Here is a 17,924-nt window from a genome sequence, read left to right as displayed (position 1 = left end):
AGTCTTAATCTTGACCACCATATTAAGGTAGGTAGGGCCTTTTGGAGGTGATTAGGGTTATGTTAGGTCATCAGGGTAGAGCCTGGTGACTGTAAGATGAGAGAGAGGCCAGAGGAGACGCAGTTGCTGTACCTCCCTGTCTCTTGCACGTGATGCCCTGTGCCACTGTGGGGACTTCCGGCAAAAGGGCCATCACCAGATGTAGGCTCTTACTCTTAGACCAGAACGACGAGCTAAAACAAACTCCATTCCTTTATAACATCACCCAGTCTTGAGTATTTCATTATTGTAATAAACATGGACTAATACAAAGGTCTTTTTGGTACCATAAAAATTAAGCTTACTAGATTTCTGCAAGGTCACTCCTTTGCTATGGGGCTTACCTGGTTTCCAGGGAAATATCAGTTGAAAATGACAGCTTGAAGATGCTCGGTTAGCATTTCTTGAATTCTGATTATTTAATCTGTTTCTGTTTTAAAAATGAGCTAAGACCTTGACGCAACCCTCAGATGACTAGAGACAGAGACTGAATGGGTGACTCACTAGGAAATTCAGTGTTTTAAACACCAAAAGCAAGCATCAGTTGTTACTGTTTGCTGAAAGTAATAGAAAGGAGAGATTTGAAAACAAATTTAACTCAGAGAGTGCTTACCATGTACTGGCCTTTCCATGCTTTTAGAAGCATGAACTAGTTTAATTTTATCCTGACAACAGTGATGAAGTTCCACTTGACTGCTGGAGAATGGCTCATTCCTAAGTGCACTTATTAAACAAGTCAAACCCAAAGAGATGGTGCAAAAATTAGCAGAGACCTATGGCAGTCACCCAAGCCAGCCAGGCACTACTGTACATTGGCTTCAGAGTTTTAAATTTCATCCTCAATTTCTGTGCTGTTAACACTTCCCTCTCAGTTTTTTTTTTATTTGTTTACTTATTTGAAAGGCAGAGTTAGAGAGAGAGAAAGAGTGAGAGAGAGACAATCTTCCATCCACTGATTTGCTCCCCAAAGGGCTCCTAGCCAGGGCTGGCCTAGGTCGAATCCAGGAGCCAGAAGCCTCTTCCAGGTTTCCCACATGGGTGCAGGAGCCCAAGGACTTGGGTCATCTCCCAATGCTTTCCCAGGCACATTAGCAGGGAGATGGATAGGAAGAGGAGCAGCTGAACTGGAACCAGATCCCAAATGAGATACCAGTCCCTCAGGTGGCCCCTTTACCTGCTAAGCCACAGCGTTGGCCAGTTCCTTCTCTGTTTTATAGTCAACTTTCCTATAAAACGACTAACCTTGCCTGAGAAGCACTGTCCATCACTTGCCTAGCAAAGCCATGGTGTTCTCTCCAGACTTGTGGCTGGTGGTTTTAGCTTTGTTAACAACCAGTGGAACAGGTGCAAATAAAAATGAAGAACCAATGGGTTTAGAGGCAGAAATCTTCAATTTTTACTTTCCTAACACTCATAGATTTCTTTTGCTTGCATAGGGCAAAATCTTTTTTAAGCGAATCTACCTTTACTTAATATGTTGATCTGCTTGCATTTTTTCAGAATATTTTTTAAAGATTTATTTATATATTTGGAAGGCAGAGTTACAGAGAAGCAGAGGCAGAGAGAAAATTGGGTCCTCTATCTGCTGGTTCACTCCCCAAATGACTGCAATGGCTGAAGCTAAGCTGATCTGAAGCCAGGAGATAGTAGCTTTTTCCAGGTCTCCGTGTAGATGCAGGGGCCCAAGGACTTGGGCCATCTTCCACTACTTTCCCAGGCCATAGCAGAGAGCTGGATCAAAGTGGAGCAGCTGGTAGTGCAGGTGGCGGCTTTACCCGCTATGCCACAGCGTCGACCCCTCTGCTTTGCATTTTGAATTTCCCTGAAGCATCTAAAAATATTACAAAACAGCATCCCTGTCTTTCATATGAAATATATTAGAGAAGCTTGACTAGCTTCTAAGTGCTCCAAAAAAACCCACAAAATATTAAAAATGAGTTGGAATGTGTTGAGCATCCAGGAAACTCATGGGTGTAGGGGAACCTCCTAAGTGCCAGGGACCATGGTTAACATTTCAGTTGCCTCATTTAATGCAAAGCGGTATCGCATCCACCGTCTCAGGGCCAGGGCTTTCCCAACACCAGACCTGGGCTTACAGACTCTTATTTAAGGCTCCACACCGCATAGCACTACCTTAGAGATGACCTAAAGCTTGGGCATTTCGGCAAGAAGGTGCTACCTTTGCTGCCCATCAGGCGAGAGTAGAAATCTGGAAATCATCAGCAAATAATGGCAGCAGGCATGCAGCCTCTGCCTGCGTGATGATCCCAAGGAGAAATACCTGCGCGCGCACGCGGACGTGGGGAAAACGTGGCACAGGGGCGGACGGGCATTAACGCAGCTCGAGGAAAGCGGGGCAGACCACGGGCTGGCAGGTGGAGGTTGGTTAGCGAACCCGCTAGGGCTGCGCGGAAGCCGAGTCAGCCTCGCCTGGTCCCGTGGCCACGACAGGGCGACCCAGCGGCCCCCCGCGCAGGCCAAGCAGGTCCTGGCACACGGATGTGCGCAGGGCCACGGCACGGCCGGGCAGTCCGCTTCAATACGAAGGGACGGCGCGGGGTGTTCGTGCCCCCGAGCCAGTATTTTGTGCGGAAGTTACAGCATCGCAGTGCTCTCCTTTACCCTTCGTGACCCGTTTGCAAAGTGCGACGCTAGCCTGGCTCGCCTCCCTCGGCCGCGGCGCGCGCGGGGTCCCCAGCGGACGGGGGCGGCGGTGGTGACGCAGGAGGTAGGGAGGGGGAGGCTCGGCGCGGGCCAATCAGGACGCGCGGTGTTTCGGGCGCGGGGAGGGTGGGGGCCCCAAGGTTTCCTCGGGTCCCGGCGCAGCGCCGCCTGCCGAGTTCCGAGTCGGCGCGCGGAGCCCGTGGGGGTCTCCGGGCGCGCCCGCGGGTCCCAGCTCCCCGGCGCTTTCGCGTCTGCTCCCTCGTGCAAGTCGGACGCGGCTCCGACGGCGGCCGGGCTCCAAGGCTCTGCCGGCAGCACTCTCCGCCGGGTGTCGGGGGCCGTGCGGGGGCGGCGCCGGCGGGGGCGCCTCACCCCGGGCCGGCGGCGGTAATGCAGCTGCCGTTGCCGCCCTTGCGGCCGGGCGGGCAGCTGGAGGCCGCCGGAGCCGGAGCCGGAGCGCGCTCTCTGCGGGCCGGGACGCCGCCCTGGCCTGCGCTTGGCTCCCGCGGCGGCCGCAGGGCGCCGGGGCCCCGCGCGGCATGAGGAGGAGGCTGCGAGCCGGCGAGCGCCCAGCTCCTTGGCCCCCAGGGCCCCCGCGGGCCCCCGCGCGTCGCGTGCACCGGCTGCGGCCCCGGCGCCCACGCTAGCCCCGCGCAGGCACGAGCCGCGGCGGCGCGGGCCTGCGGAGCGATCGCGGGCGGGCCGGACCCTCAGCGCCCGGGCTTGGCGAGCTGGACCCGGCCAGGAGCGGAGAGCCGGGCGTGCTGCAGTTGGCCGCCCCTCTCCGCAGGGGCGCCGCGGCGCGCAGCCTGCGCCTCTCCCCACCTGCAGCCCCTCCTCCCGCTGCTGCCTGGCGGAGCACACGCGCGTCCGCGCCCTTCCTCGGCCTCCTGAGGGCCTCCGGTCCCCAGGCCCCCAGCCCCCCAGCCCCTCTCCTCCTTCCTCCCCTTCCCCCGCGTCCTCCGGCTCCTCTCCGATCCCTACCCTCCGGCCTCCATTCATTCTGCCGGCTCCCTCCCTCTCCCCCTTGGCGCCCGGGCCTCTCCCCAGAGCCTTCCTGCGCAGACCCCGCTACAGTCCCGGGGTTCCGAGCACGTTCATGGAAGTTTAGGGCCCGGACGGTGGCCCCGGGTCCGGCCTGAGAGCGCAGCGGGAGCTGCTGGCGGGGAAGAGGAAGATGTCGGTACTCAGGCGGATGATGCGGGTCTCCAATCGCTCCCTCCTCGCCTTCATCTTCTTCTTCTCCCTCTCCTCGTCCTGTCTCTACTTCATCTACGTGGCTCCGGGCATTGGTAAGCACCGAGGCGCAGCCTCGCCTCCCGCGGTCACCCCGAAGCGAACGCAGCTTGCTAGGGATGCGGCGTCTGGGGTTGGGGAGCGCTGTGGTCGGGGGACCAGGGGACCAGGGGACCAGCAGACAGCGTTCGCTTTGCGAGGTTATTTCCGACGCGTCAGCCTGTTTGGGGGCATGGCTCGGGTGTGCGAGCTTTGTTAATGCACCTTGAGGTAACTTAGAGCATCACCTGAAGTGGACACGACACAGTGGAGTGTGATGGCCCTGCCTGCGGAGTATTCACGATGGCTTTTTCTGCTTAACGTCGATGCTTACTCAGACACCCTCAGACAGAATCATGGGCTGTCACCACGGGATGGAGAAACCTACAGGGGATGCGATTGAGTTCAAGAAGGTGCTTGTGTTGGGCCACTTCTTTGGGAATGGGGTCAGTGAGCATTTGTGCCACACTTAGGAAGTTTTAGGGGCTGACTTGGTTGCTCTCCCAACAATGTTCCATTGTTTGGGCTGCTACATGTTAGGATAACTTCTGAAATAAAGTAGTCATTAGAAGAACAATTTTGTAAGACCTTCGGAAGTTTAACATTTTAACCCGTTTGATCTTGGCCTGTCATAATACACTTTTGCATAATATGCTTGATTTACCTTCTTTATTAAATATTGTAATTCCTCACCCTTGTCCCCACCTTTGTTGAAAAAGAGCCAATGTGGTATTTTTCTAAGGAATGAAAAGCAGGAACTTCAAATGGGTCTTAAAATACAACATATTTCCTAAACTTTTTCCTGGTTCTTATATGCTCAGTGCTGAGTTCCTTAGTAACACTGAATGTTAGACACACTGATGGTGTTTTGAGCCAATTTCAAAACTGAGCTAAAAATTTAGTGCCTCTTACACAGTGTGAACACCTACAGCATTTTGAGATGGTATTGCTTGGGGCACTGCCTTGGGTAGCATGGATTACTGTAATTCATTGCATGGGGAAAGGGAAGAGACCAGCCTCACCTGGACTGATTTTTTAAGACTGTGATTTTTTTTCTTTTTTAAATTTTTGGGTTCAGGTAGGATATCTGTCTCTGATAATGATGCTGGAAGGCATGAATTATTGAAACCTTGACGGATCCTAGAACAGAGGTTAAGGGTAGAGTTTAAAGAAAGATGAATAGTTTCACATTATTTTCCTGTAACCGTATGCAAAGCACAGAACACCTCCTTGAAGCCTGTGGTGAGAATAACAGTTGTAGTTTGGTGGAGTTGACGCTATCCAAGATGTTCAACAGAGGGCTTTAAAAAATCTGGTTCCATTCTGGAGGCTTTCTAAGTGAACTCTCACTGTAGAGCAGGCTTTACTTCCTCACATGCCTCTTCAAAAGTTGCACAGCCTTGGGGGATGCTGTTTTACCAGGCGTTTAATTTTGAAAGGTTTGGAGAAAAAGGTTGTTGGTTTTTTGCACTTAGATAACAATTTTTTTTTACTTTCTTGAGATTTTGAGTAACAGGTTAAAAGTATGTTACTCGGAAAGCTAAGCAAAGGGAATCAGAATTCTAGCTTTAACTTGAAAGCCATTCCTTTTTCTTTTGGCCAGTGCATTAATGTATTATTTATAGATTAAAATTCAACTGATGTGAAATACTAATACATTTTTCTTATTTGAATGCTTACTGTGTTTCGCAGAACATCACTGATACAATGTCATAAGAATTTTGGCAGTTGTCTTGTAGGCAGTCACATTGACATGGTTTACGCTGCTTTGTTTTTGTGGATCCTTAGTTTGTAATTTGAAACAATTCATTACATCCAGAAAGAAAAGTGAAAAGCAAAGCTTACAAAATACATTTGTAAAACTGAACCTGTTTCCAAAACCTTGTACTGTACAGCAAAAACGAAAACCCCCAACCTCCTTTTTAAAGCTTTTATGTCTTTAAGTATTGGAAAGCTGTTTTCCAAAATTCAATTTTTTGCTTTAAAGCTAGAATTTTATCATTGGCAACAAATACTGTCTGTGTTTCTTAAGTGTAAGCTTACTTTGTTCATTTTTGTGAAAATGTAGGTCAGACAGATGAGTTTAGCCATAGTTGATCAGTTGTTCTTTCAAGTAATAATGATGTCCCATGAGAAAAATATGGCTGAGATTATAGTGCAGTTTTAAAGCTGCATGGGTGGTTTTTTTCTTGAGACTGCCATGGTACTGGAGCTGGCATTGTGGCCCTGCGGATTAAACTGCAGCTTGCTTGGGACAGACACATCCTATGTCAGAGTACTAGTTTGAGTCCTAGCCATTCTGTTTCTGATCCAGTTTCCTGCTCATGTGCTTGGGAAAGCAGCAGAAGATGGCCCAAGGACTTGGGCCCCTGCCACCAACTTGGGAGACCAGGATGGAGTTCCTGGCTTGTGGCTTTGGCTTCACCCAGACTTGGCTACTGTAACTGTTTCAGAAGTAAACCAGTGGATGAGAGAATCACTCTCTTCCTCCCACTCCTGTTTCTGACATCTGCCTTTCAAATAAATAAATAAATAAATACATAAATAAATAAATACTTTTTTAAAAAAAACCGTGGTATTTTGTGTGTAGCAGAAATGCTTTATTCTTACTTCTCATCACAGATTTCTTTCTTATGACATATGTCCAAAACTAGGTTCTTTTAACTGGCTTTCTTTAGATATACAAATGTGGATTCTTCTTCAAGTAATTTATATTTTAACTTGAATGACAAACTGGAGCAAAATTTTCTTATGACTAAAATATGTTTTGTGTAGGAATATTCCTGTTGGTCCTCAGTCAAGGTTTCAAGTCTCTTCTGTGAAGGCGTCCTTATTAATCCCAGCACCTCCCCTGTTCGGTAGGACATCAGTTAAGGTTCTGCACCGTTGCTGTCCAGAGACCTGTGTGTGTTGGATGTCTTCCTTCAGGCAGGCCCCATCACTTTTGTGCTTATTGTTGTCTGTACCAGTGATGTTCCTCTCTCCCTGCTGAGCAAACACAGCACACGGTTGCAGACTGCACACTCTGGAGTGGCCAGCATTTCTATGTTGTTCAGCATTTTCTGGCCCAGTTGGGTCTTAAGCTGTGATGAGTTCCCTGGAGCTCGAAGTTCATTATTTTAGGAATAACTTGAAGCATTTTCCTTGAAATTTCTGATTCGTGCAGGAAGCCCAGGGATAGCCTTTATAAACTTTAGCTTCTGTCCTTCTGGCTTTCAAATAATTTTTTTTTGACAGGCAGATTTAGACAGACACAGAAAGGTCTTCCTTCCGTTGGTTCACCCCCGAAATGGCTGCCATTTCCAGCACTGCACCGATCCGGAGCCAGGTGCTTCCTCCTGGTCTCCCAAGTGAGTGCAGGGACCCAAGCACCTGGGTCATCCTCCACTGCCTTCCCGGGCCACAGCAGAGAGCTGGACTGGAAGAGGAGCAACAGGGACAGAATCCGGCACCCTGGTTTCTAGTCCCAGTTGGGGCGCCGGATTGAAACCGGGGTGCTGTCACTGCAGGCGGAGGATTAGCCAAGTGAGCCATGGCGCTGGCTCAAATAAATTTAAAAAACAAAACAAAACAACAACCCAGACTTCAGTACCAAGGAAACTGGACAGCAGATACTTGCCCCCTAACCACACTGTAGTAAGTCCTGGTCCCGTGGCCCTAGGCTCCCCATGTTTCTCATTCTTTTTTTTTTTTTTTTTAAGATTTATTTATTTACTTGAAAGAATTACACAGAAAAGGAGAGGCGGAGGGAGAGGGAGGTCTTCCATCCACTGGCTCACTCCCTGATGGCCGCAGTGGATGGAGTTGCACCAATCCGAAGCCAGGAGCCAGCAGCTTCTTCTGGGTCTCCCATGTAGGTGCAGGGGCCCAAGGACTTGGGCCATCTTCTACTGCTTTCCCAGGCTATAGCAGAGAGCTGGATTGGAATTGGAGCAGCCAAACTGATGCCCACATAGGATGTCGGCACTGCAGGTGGCAGCTTTACCTGCTACGCCACCACCACCCCCTTTTCATTCTGTGTCTGCCTTTGTGAATGATTGTAAAGAGGTGAGTGCAGTTTCCCTCCAAGGTTCTGTCATGGCTGGATTGAAAATGGAGTTCCATTTAACAGAAAGTCAGTTCTAACATAGTCTAACACAGTCTTCCCTGTGGTCATCTCAAAGGAGTGGATGAGCTGACTGACACGTTTCATTCATGGTATACATGAATGAATGGAGCACCCGAGAGACACCAGCCCTTGTTTCTGGCACGGGAGCTAGATGAGTAAGGCACAGTTCCTTCGCTTTTGGTAGAAGCCCCACAGGAGAGGTGTGACAGGTCCTTGGAAGGCGTGCGTGGAGGAAGAGAGTGCTGGTGCTGGTGGAGGATTTCCAGAAGAGCTGGTGTTTGGAGTCGGCCATTGAAGATGGGTAGCGTTTATCCGGACTGGGCAAAGGGATTTCAGGTGGGACAGCTTCCGGAACTGGGAGTAGGTCCATCTGGCTATGACTTAGGGTGTGGGGCGGCAGGTAGGTGGGCCCCATGGGGAGAGGTTTCTGGCTCTTCACTGCTCAGCCCAGCCCTCAGGTCCTTGAGATCCCTTTAGTTCCTGGCAGACAGAACTGGTCTGGGCTCAGCTTTATTTTAGCTGCCTATGATTAAGAAAGAAATGAATGTGCCTGTGATCAGGGGGGTGATATTATGGGGCAGGTTGGTTGCATAACTTCCCGGGAGTGAGATTTCATTGTCATTTGACTCACTCTAGGCTCTGACCTTTTCCTAGACAACACCACTGGGCTGTTTTGTTCTTTGGGTAGAGGTGGAATCTGGTCAGGTCACTGTGGTCTGAATTCCTATGGGACCCTGAGGAATTTCGCAAAGTGCTTTGTTCTCTGGGCCATCCTGGGTCTGTGCCCTGCTGGGGATGGTGGAGTTGGGGGGATGCGTGTGTGACTTAATGTGCTGTGAAAGAGGTGGCATAGTTGGGGGCTCGCGTGGAGCCCCTCTGATCTTTGGGTATCCCCTGGGATGGCTGGGAAGGCCTGCAGCTTTCTTATTGCAGTCCTCCAGCCTCCTCGCGCAGGCTGGGAGGACCTAGCTGTGCTGGTTCTGAGCTGCTGCTGTCTGCTGTGTGTTTCCCAGGTCCTGTGGCCTGCCTCCTCCCCAGGTGCTTCAGTCTTCATGGCCCGTTTCAGGGCTCCATCCGACTGGGGCTACAGGGTTGGTCGTCTTTTTCCTCTGGGCCTCCCTGACTGGCCATGCGTCCTGTGCTATTTCTGTCTTGTGAGTAACAGGAAGCTTCAGAGTTTGAAAAGGGGAATGATGCAATCCTTTGTTCTGGAGTAATCCAGTCCACGGGAAGAACCAGCGGCAGAGAGACCAGGGAGGAAGGTCTTGCTGTTGCCTTGGCAGGAGGAGCTGAGATCCAGGTGACGGTTGGTAGCTGTGTTCCAGGTGATGCTCAGATCTAGCTGAGAAAACCAGGGAGCCAGCAGGAGGGAATGCAGAGAGGCTCCTGTCTTGAGGGGGTTATCCAGGCAGAGTTTGTCAGTAGGCTGGCAGATGGAAATAAGGGCATGGAGCCCAGGAGAGCTATTTGGGTGTCCTTAGCATAAAGGTGAATGGCACTTATTTTTTCTCTCCCAGCACACCTGAGCAATAAAATTCACTCCTGCAGGGGAAGTGACTCACTAAGTGAGTTCCTCTTAAACATGGAATTACAGAGATTAAAATCAAAACATAGAGGGAGGCCAAGAGTAGTGGAAAATTTCCCGTGAGTCTGCCCCCCTTTTCTCTCCCCAGCCTTTGTGAGGAGGAGCCAACAGGTCCAGTCCACACTTGGGAGGGAGGCACAGGTCTTCTTAGAGGTACCCTGCCACGGTCAGGTTACTGTCAGCTATACGGTGTCATTGTCAATCCAGTTCCCACGGCTTGTAAGAAATTAGGTAGTTTTGAAGGGAAAATTGGTAGACTGAAACATGGCCATGCTAAATATCATTTACCACTTCATCTTTTGTGAATAACTTCAGGGTCTGTTCAACAGTGTGGCAGAGTGAGGTAGGGATGTGTTTACTTTGTAGCAGTGTTAATCATTACTACCTTTTAATGTTTATTAATGATAAAAATATCCTGGTCTGTGGATACTTTTAAAAGAGCAAACTAGGTTGCTCTGTATGTGATAGGTGTTCCCGGTGTTGTTTGGAATTTGGAAACAGAATGCGTTTTCCTTTGGAGGCAGTGTTCTATACGGTGGTTACCTTATTCCCTAATTCATCCAAACCTCCTTTAAGGTGGTCTGCTTTCCAGGTCTGACCCCCAGAGAGTCTGATTCACTTTTCCCACACACCCATCGCATGAAAAGCCCATTTATCACCTGGGTCCTCGGGGCGCTTGTGCTTCTAGGTTTCACGCCATAGTGGTTGCAGCTGTTGCTGCCCCTTACCTGGCCAGAATCCCTAGGTTTGCTCCTCTGTCCAAAATGCCCAAGGTCTTGGGACTCTTGGACACAGGTGCTGGTGCCTCTGCTGCCAAAGTTAGGAGCAAAGAAGCTTTAGGAGCAAAATCCCAAAGGGAGCCCCACAGAGAGCCTTCCCTGCCACTCCCTTCCAGCCCCAAGGTGGCCAGGGCCAACCTTTATGAGAAGGCTCCTGGAGGTGGTCGCCTGCCCAAAGCCTGAACAGCTCAGAGGAACGCTGTGGGATGCATTTCTGCCCACTGTTCCTGGGTGGAAGGGACTGAGCAGTTTTGCCCTGGGAAATTGAAGGTTTAGGGGAAATAGGAGCTCTGTGTTCATCAGTTTAAGGGCTATCATCCAGAAGAGACAAAAACTTTCTTTGATAGCCTCAGTTAGCACTCGGGAATTACAGTGAGGGAGATTTTAGGCTCATTGTACAGAAAGCACACCAGCGGCCTAACTGACCTGCTGTCAAGGAAACAAGTAGTCTTCTAAGTGCTCCTTTCCTTCCACAAGGCTGAGGGTAGGTGACCATCTGTTAGGGAGGGAGAGAGTGCTTTGCTGGCGGCCCGAACATTTCTTAAGCCCTGCAGCCTTGTGTGGTGTTGACCTCTGCAGTGCCCTGGCTCACCTAGCCCGGGGAGGGGCGGGGCACCCTGCCTTTTGTGGCTCCTTTCCCCTTCCCAGCCTGCCTTTCATGTTCCTCTAAATTGCAGGTGGGAAGGCTAAGGTGAGAAGCGTGGGAGGAGGAGGTCCGCCGTGGAGTGATTTTTTTTTTTTTTTTTTTTTAGAGCTTGGTCTTCCTGGGTCACATCAGGGAGTGCCTCAGGCCTTGCGTGTCCACCTCTGGTACCTGTTCCTGGCCACATGGACCAAGCTGGCTCCTGTCATCATTGCACGAGTCTGCACTTTGCCCATTTTGAACAGGGCAGTTCTGTCCCCAGTTCTTCAATATGTCTCCTTTCCCCATCCCCAAGTCTGTTTTTTTTTTTTTTTTTTTTTTTTTTTTTTAATTCCTAAGGACACAATGATTGGTATTTAAAAGACCTTTTGCTTCCAGTTCAGCCTTTGGTCAGAAGAATAACAGAGAATGATAAGTGGGTAATATTATGATTCAAATAGAAGATCAGGTCAAGTGTAGGTTGAAAGTAGGCTTTCTGAGGATGCTTAGGATGCCATTAAACAAGTTTTTGGAAAATTAAGCATTTGCTCTGATTATACATAGATGTTTTTAATCCCATGTCTTGGACTCACTTAAGGATTTCGGGAGCATCACAATTTTATTTTTGTCTCCCATATACGCTGTGTTGGACCAATTTGATTTGCTCTGTTTCATCGTCAGACTGCCTCTATGGGCTTGCTTGTTTCTAAGTCATAAAAGAATTTGGCAGAGTTTGCAATAAGCTAAAGCAAAAACCCTCCTTAGTTGAAATAAGAGTCAGCCTAAAGGATGCTTAGGACAGTAGTATATTTTTAGTTCTGAGGCACAGCAGAATGTTTAGGAAAGGACCTGAGTTATCACACTGCAGGTTAAGCTGCCACCTGTGATGCAGGTACCCCATATGAGCAATGGCTGCCCCACTTCCAATCCAGCTCCCTACTGATGTGCCTGGGAGAGCGGGGGAGGATGATGGCCCAAGTGCTTTGACACCTGCACCCACATGGAAGACCCAGATGGAGTTCCTGGCTCTTGACTTTGACCTTACCATCCCTGGCCATTGTAGTCATTTGGACGATGGAAGATCTCTCTCTCTTCCTCTCTATAACTCTTCCTTTCAAATAAATAAATAAATAAATAAATAAATAAATCTTTTGAAAAATACTATAAATGTTTAGAAAATATAGTAATTTTAAATCTTAAATTTGTAATTAACTTTTTTTTTTCTTGAAGCAAAATAAATATAGCTTTTTTCTCTCATCTTTTTTTCTTTTTTTTGACAGGCAGAGTGGACAGTGAGAGAGAGACAGAGAGAAAGGTCTTCCTTTTTGCCGTTGGTTCACCCTCCAATGGCCGCCGCAGCCAGCGTGCTGCGGCCGGTGCACCGCGCTGATCCGATGGCAGGAGCCAGGTGCTTCTCCTGGTCTCCCATGGGGTGCAGGGCCCAAGGACTTGGGCCATCCTCCACTGCACTCCCTGGCCACAGCAGAGAGCTGGCCTGGAAGAGGGGCAACCGGGACAGAATCCGGTGCCCTGACTGGGACTAGAACCCGGTGTGCCAGTGCCGCAAGGTGGAGGATTAGCCTATTGAGCTGCAGCACCGGCCTCTCTCATACTTATTGTCATGGCTGATTACTTAAGATAGTCAAAGTGTTTGGCACCACGAAAACACAGATCTTCTATGTCAGAATGAATTGTGTCTTTGTTAGGAAACTGTGTAACAGAAAGTTTTAATACAAACTAAACTACTATGGAAGGAAGATTTTCCTGTTTGGCTATTAGTTATATTTTGAGAATCACTGTAAGCCATGGTTTTCAGAGATGAATGTGCTTAAGCTTATTTAAGATGATCCCTTTAATAAGCGTATTTCCCAGGTCTTATCACCAGAGATTTCGGTTTTGGTGATTCTGATTTGTTTCTAACACATGCTCTGGGCAGTTTTGCAGCTCTGGAACTATGTTTCTGAAAACACCCAGATGGTGGGGGAAAGAATTGAAGTGCTAGATAGAGCTGCTCTTCCAATAATAATAATTGTAAATTATTAATAATTTAATATTTACAATTTAATAATTATAAATCCTGTGATCTCACCTTTGTCTCAACATAGAGGTGGCTGGTGGTCATGATGAACTTCTTTGGAAGGGAAATGGACAGGTACACTGCTCTTATCATAGAGGCATGTGTTCTGCACTGGTCATTAGAAAGATACAGTGTCATTCACTTAGGATTATTAGAAGTTGCTAAAGTGTATGGCATTGTAGGTTACCCAATGGAAAGAATTTAATAGATAAAATTTCCTTGCAATTGGTTAGAACAGTATAAAAATCTTTACAGCGGTATCTCTATGAGGTTTATTGCTATAACATGAAATCTTGATTGACATATTATAGCCTTTTTTTTACATGTTTGAAGCTTGCTGCTGTTAATAAAACTGTATTATATATATTGCTTCTCTGATAAGTTAATTGCTCAGAAATTATGACTTAATTATAATTTCCCATTTGACTCATAGGAAGAAAAAATGGACTTTATTTTTCTTTGAATCAAGAAATGAGGGTAGAGAATTATAAGGTGCCTTGTTTACTGGTTTAAAATTGATTTCCCATTCAGTGTCCCTTCTTACACTTTAGGGTCATTTTCCTTTATAGATAAATTAGTTGAAATTTCAAATGGTATTAATTGTGAAAACACAAGGAAATTGGCAGTGATTGTAAAACATAGTTCAGATAGTCCTCACTTAATTTTGCTCGTTTCGATAAAGCTTTTAAATGGATAGCGATTCATTTTGCATTCACTGAATGTACTCTGAAACCACTGACTTTCAACAATTGTATAGCGTTTCCTGGGCATGTTTGCTTATGGTTTGATCTCTTAATCTGTAAAGTCATTGAGTTTCCTGATTAGATTTTAAAAATCGGTTTAATTCCCTTTGTTCTTCCTTTCCTGATTCCCTCATTTCCTCCTGATTCTGCCTTTTCCCCCAGTGTAGTTTATAACTTAAAATTCCTATAATATTTCATTTAAAAAAAACAACACTTATTTTTAATTATTGTCATCTACTGGAAAGAGATACTGACATCTTGATTTTCCATCTGTTGGTTCACACTCTGAATACCCACAATGACTGAGACTGGGCCAGTCTGCAGCCAGGAACCTGGATGTCCACTCGGGGCCCCCATGTAGGTGGCAGGCCTCCAAGCCCTTGAACCATCATCTGCTGCCTCCCAGAATGCATTAGCAGGAAATTGGGTTAGAAGCAGAATAGCTAGGATTGAACCTGCACCCCAAATGGGATGCCCATGTGGCAAGCAGCAGCTTAGCCCCATGTGCCACATGTCTGCCCCTCCTGTAATGCTTTAAAGAAGCAATGTGTTTGTGAATAATAGAGTGAATTAACAAGTGCCAAGGCTGAGAGCTTCCTTTTGTTGGTGTTTTTATGTCGCTAGGTTCAGAGCCTGCTTTTTGAATGGTCAGCCACATGTACGTTAGGGTGAACTGATGATCTGGTGTGGCAGTGCACTTCTGCGTAGAGGCCATTTGTGCCTCTTCACAAGCTTGGTTCTTTGCAGGGAATCCTCAGGGCCCTTGTTTTTGGTATTGCTCGGTAAATGATAGGCATGCAGTTGATACGGGTCTGTTTCAGGTCCTAGCCTACAGGCTGCAGATCATAAGCACAACATGTGATCATTTTATTGATTACTGCTGGATAAAATGGGACTCTGAACAGAGTTCATTCATTCTCTTTATTTGTGAGTCTGCTATGACTGACTGGAAAGGTGAACAGGAGGGTATTACACATTGGTAATTATTTGCACCGTAGATATCCTTGACCCATACCTGGCTTGGATTTGTTAATACCATGGTAAGAGCCTCTGTTTAAATCGTACTTTGACATAAAAGGAATTGGTTACCAACCTGGCAGAGCCTCAGAGTTTGTTTTTTTTTTTTTTTTTTTTTTTTTTTGTTTTTGTTTTTAATCTGAGCATTACCCTAGTCTTGGGCAAAGTATAGACAACATTTCGTGTGTAGTCTGGCCTAATCTTAGGTTTTACATTGTTGTTGGAGATAATATATTTTTCTTTACCAGCAAGGATGAGTAATTTCTGGGGCTTTATTAAGCAAGAAACTAAATATGGGAGGAAAATAATATTTTAGCATCTGAAACAGCTACCACAGAGGATTTTTGTGAATTCTTAGAAATTCAGATACCTGACTTGGATATCTGTAGTGAGTATCAGTGAGAGGCATGTGTAAGTAGTGTTTTGCTTTTTTTCTGTACTGTTCATTTCTTTGCATATTTTATAGTCGAATTAAGAGATCATTTCCCTCCTGTAACTTTTTAAAAAAAATTTTTTTTTGACAGAGTTAGAGAGAGAGAGAGAGAGAGAGAGAGAGAGAGAGAGAAAGGTCTTCCTTTTTCCATTGGTTCACCCACCAAGTGGCTCCTACGGCCAGCGTGTTGTGGCCAGTGCACTGTGCTGATCCAAAGCCAGGAACCAGGTGCTTCCTCCTGGTCTCCCATGCAGGTGCAGGGCGCAAGCACTTGGGCCATCCTCTACTGCCTTCCTGGGCCACAGCAGAGAGCTGGACTGGAAGAGGGGTGGCACCACAGGCGGAGAATTAGCCTAGTGAGCCGCGGCGCTGGCTTATAAGTTTTTTTAAAAAAATGTTATTAATCTTTTTCTTTTTTAAAAGATTTGTTTATTTGAAAAGCAGAGTTACAGAGAGGGACACACACCACACAAATCTGCCATTAATTGGTTTACTCCCCAAATGACTGCAGTGGCCTGGGCTGGGACAGGCCAAAGCCAGGAGCCTGGAACTCCATCTGGATTTTCCACATGGGTGGCAGGGACCCAACCACTTGGTCCATCTTCCTCTGCTTTCCCAGGCACATTAGCAGGTAACTGAATTGGAAGTGGAGCAACTGGAACTCGAACCAGTGGCTATATGGAATGCTGGCATTGCTGGGGGCAGCTTAACCTGCTGTGGCACAGTGCTGGCCCCTTCTGTAACTTTTACAAATCCCTTCTGGCTTCTGTCTGCTCCTTGCATTAATTGAAGCCACATTGTCATAAGTTTTTACACGGAGGATTTCTCTGTTTCTTGTCTTGTTCCGTCTCTGCTGTGACTTTGAACCATTGCTTCTTCCAAATGGCCATTCCTCAGTGTCATTCAGAACTATGTCTGAATCCCAAATTTTCAATTCTATCTGTGTACCTTGCTTCTGAGTTTGCTGTCTGGTCTTGTCATGGGGAATGTTTTACCTCTCCTGGGGTGATGTATTAGTCCCCCAGGATTTCCTGACAAATTAGCACACATGGAGTGGCTTAGAAACACAGACATGTATTTTCTCACGGTTCTGAAGGCCGGTGTTTGAAATCCCCCTTCCCATTTCTCTTATAAGAGCACTTGCCACTGGAGTTAGGGCCCACTCAGATGATCCAGGATGGTCTCATCTCAAGATTATTTGGTTATGTATTCCAAGACCCCTTTCCACATAAGGCAATAGGCACAGAGGTTCTGGGAATTAGGGTGTGGACATATCTCTGAGGGAGTCTTTATTCAACCTACTACAGGTGATTGTAAGAACTGAATGAAGTATGGTTAAATCTGCATTTGCACATGTGTTTATGTGTAGTCTTAAGCTCTGTGCCTGGATGGAGTTGGTACTCTGTAGATCTTTATTCATTTCCTTCTCTTTAGAAACCTTGGCCCTCCAACATCCTGCATCCCTGGAAGAATGAGGCAGTTGGTGCTCAGTTCTGAATGCTCCCACCCCGCTCTGTCCCCCACGGCCATTCCAGTGGACGCCCATCAGGAATGCAGTCTTGGTCTTTGTCCTGACCCTGCATGGCCATGCCCTGGTGCACAGCTGTGGCCTACCTTCGATGCACCTGTTCAGACCACAGCCTTCTTCACCTTCTGGCTCCTTCTCATCTCAGTCTGATTCCACATCTTATCCTCATGATGGTCTCTAGCTTCTCACCCACCACTATGTTTGTTTCACATCACCTATCCACTTGGAGCTCTTATTTTCCATTGTTACCAAATTCTGCTCAAGTAAGATTGCTGTTTCTGGGCCGTGGCCTGCACTTGTGCACCTCAGTGCCTGTGTTGTACTCTCCCATCTATAGTATTGTTCTTTTCTCTCCTTCCTTTTCTTTTAGTGCCTTAAATTACACACACCTTCCTCTGGCTTCTTCCACTCATGCCATACGCACGCTTGGGCACTTCCTCTCCCAGAAAGCCTTTCCTTGACCTTGTTAATCGCTGGCTGTCCTTTCTGAAACCTTGTGCTTTCACTTTGTCATTGTCCACTGAACTGTTTACCAATTTCCTTTAATTCCCATTACTTCCTTGAAACTACTTGCTTGCAAATAGGCAGTGAGCTCCTAATGGCATTTTTTTTTTTTTTTTGGTAAGGTAGTTAGAGAAGGAGAGACGCATAGAGAGATCTTGTATCCACTAGTTCACTCCCCAAGTGGTTGCAGTGACTGGGGCTGTGCCAGGCCGAAGTCAGGAGATAGAAGCTTCTTTGAAGTCTCCCACGTGGGTGCAGAGGCCCAGGGACTTGAGCCATCCTCTGCTGCTTTCCCAGGCACATTAGCACAGTACTGGATAGGAAGTGGAGCAGCCAGACTTGAACTGGTACCCATATAGGAATCTGGCGCTGTAGGCCATGGCTTAATCCGCTATGCCCCTAATATAATTTTTTAAAGGGTTTATTTATTTGAAAGGGAGACACACACACACAGAGAACATGCGTGCGCTTCCATCCATTGATTCACTCCCCAAATGACTACAACATCCAGGGCTGGACCATGCTGAAGCTAGGAGCATCATCCAGGTCT

General features: G+C 47.4%; 1 protein-coding gene across 3 annotated transcripts in view; it reads left to right on the top strand.

Moving 5' to 3' along the window:
- Positions 1-3,608: 3,608 nt before the first annotated feature.
- Positions 3,609-17,924, top strand: part of B4GALT6 (beta-1,4-galactosyltransferase 6) — a 67,365-nt gene continuing 53,049 nt past the window's right edge. The window contains exon 1 of one of the 3 annotated variants that reach the window (XM_062201506.1): positions 3,609-3,995. In XM_062201506.1, the coding sequence (XP_062057490.1) occupies positions 3,881-3,995 (115 nt within the window). In that variant the 5' untranslated portion in view covers positions 3,609-3,880. Of the gene's footprint in view, positions 3,996-9,298; positions 9,387-17,924 lie in introns of those variants that run through there. The other 2 variants (XM_062201505.1, XM_062201507.1) reach the window with 2 other exon arrangements.

Source organism: Lepus europaeus, chromosome 9 (assembly GCF_033115175.1).
Source record: "Lepus europaeus isolate LE1 chromosome 9, mLepTim1.pri, whole genome shotgun sequence".
In the NCBI taxonomy this organism is placed as follows: Eukaryota; Metazoa; Chordata; class Mammalia; order Lagomorpha; family Leporidae; genus Lepus; species Lepus europaeus.
This window is presented reverse-complemented; position numbering and strand designations above follow the sequence as displayed.